Source organism: Anser brachyrhynchus, assembly GCF_964034855.1.
Source record: "Anser brachyrhynchus genome assembly, chromosome: 12".
Taxonomy (NCBI): domain Eukaryota; kingdom Metazoa; phylum Chordata; class Aves; order Anseriformes; family Anatidae; genus Anser; species Anser brachyrhynchus.
Genome location: NC_137707.1, coordinates 13,890,510 through 13,892,145, shown reverse-complemented (window position 1 = coordinate 13,892,145; position 1,636 = coordinate 13,890,510). Strand labels below are relative to the sequence as shown.

At 61.9% G+C, this 1,636-nt stretch overlaps 1 protein-coding gene across 2 annotated transcripts in view; it reads left to right on the top strand.

Moving 5' to 3' along the window:
- Positions 1–835: 835 nt before the first annotated feature.
- GNAO1 (G protein subunit alpha o1) overlaps positions 836–1,636 on the top strand; it is a 137,431-nt gene continuing 136,630 nt past the window's right edge. Inside the window, exons 1-2 of one of the 2 annotated variants that reach the window (XM_080551878.1) lie at positions 836–1,486; positions 1,586–1,628. In XM_080551878.1, coding sequence (XP_080408004.1) covers positions 1,369–1,486; positions 1,586–1,628 — 161 coding nt within the window. In that variant the 5' untranslated portion in view covers positions 836–1,368. The remainder of the gene's footprint in view (positions 1,487–1,585; positions 1,629–1,636) is intronic. The other variant, XM_080551879.1, reaches the window with a different exon arrangement.

Here is a 1,636-nt window from a genome sequence, read left to right as displayed (position 1 = left end):
GATGCTCACAGCATGCCTCATGCCTCCTTTTTCCGATCTGTAGGGAGGTGGAGCAGGGTTTAGAGGAAAAACCAGCTGCCTTCCCATTCACTCACACCTTCCCTTCCTTCTTGTTTATTGAAGATGTGGGGTGTCCTTTCCACACATCAGCCAGTACACCTTCATTTTGTTCATTTTTCCTTAATGCATTTTAGTTTGCTGCGCTCAACGCTTCCTCCTTTTCCCTCTAAATCTTTTTATAGTCGGGCTGCCACATATCAATCAATGTTATGGATTAAAGTTGAATATATCGTGACTTGTTTGGTCCAGTAAGAACGCATTTAAAACAAAGCCCTATCTGCTTTATTTTCCCCATTGACAGGTTTTTTTCCTTCTTTATTCCCAGCTTTATAAAAGAGCAGGAAAATCGTAGCGTTTTAACCTGCTACAGTTCCTGAACTATTGCATGGATTGGTGGTGACACAGAGGCAGGTTATGTGGCGGCAGGAAATCCATGATCACACTGCAAGCCACACCAAACGAACCAGAAAGGCCCGTTAACTGGGCTGAGGGAAAACATAACCCAAAATGGTGGCTGAACTTGACGTCTCACACCCGGCGTGCCAAGGATTCGTGTGACAAGCCGTGACAGAAACAAGCCAGCGGCCACACGGGCAGCTCCCTGCCGCGGTTTGCAGGAACAGGGAGGAGCGGGGAACCGGGGACGGGGGCAGGAGGGCCGGCAGCAGCCCGAGGAAGGCGGCAGGAGCCGTCCTCGAGGAGCTCCGGGTCTACGGCGCCTCCCTGAGGAGCCCCGCGCCGGGCTCCCCTCAGGCGGGCGGCGCTGAGGCGGGGCCGCCGCGAGCATGCGCGGGCCGCGCGCGTCACGGGAGCGGGCGCGGCCGGCGGGAGCGCGGAGCCCCGGCGCGCCCCCTCCCATCCCTGCCTCCCGTCAGAGCCCCGCCGCCCGCTCGGAGCGGAGAGCGCCACAGCCGGGAGCGGCGAGGAGTTCTTCCTCCTCCTCCTCCTCCTTCTCCTCCTCCTCGCCCTCCTCCTCCTCCTCCTCCTCCTCCTCCTCCGCCCCCGCCTCCGCCTCCGCCTCCCGGCCGGGAAGAGCTCGCCGTGCCCGCAGCCCCGCTGGATGCGCTGAGCCGCGGGGAGAGGGGCAGGAGGCAGCCGCCAGCCCCGCCGCCGTCGCGCTGCGGTGCCCGGAGCCCGATCGCCGCTTCCCTTCAATCCCTCCCCGCCGCACGACCGCGGTGTGTGCGCGCCCCCGGCCTCCTCTCTGCAGCCCAGGCGGCGGCAGCGGCGGCGGGGGCTGCTTTTTTTTTTTATCCTTCCCCCCCCACCTTTTTTTTTTTTTTTTTTTTTAATCTTTACGGGGCCGCCATGGGATGTACCCTGAGCGCCGAGGAGAGGGCCGCCCTGGAGCGGAGCAAGGCCATCGAGAAGAACCTCAAGGAGGACGGGATCAGCGCCGCCAAAGACGTGAAACTCCTTCTGCTCGGTGAGCCCGGCGGCGGCCCGGCCGCCCCCTCCCCGCGCCCCCCTCGGCCGCCTGCCTCCCCTCGCTCACCCCTTTTCCCCCCTTTCTCTGTCCCAACAGGGGCCGGGGAGTCGGGGAAGAGCACGATCGTGAAGCAGATGAAGTAAGTGC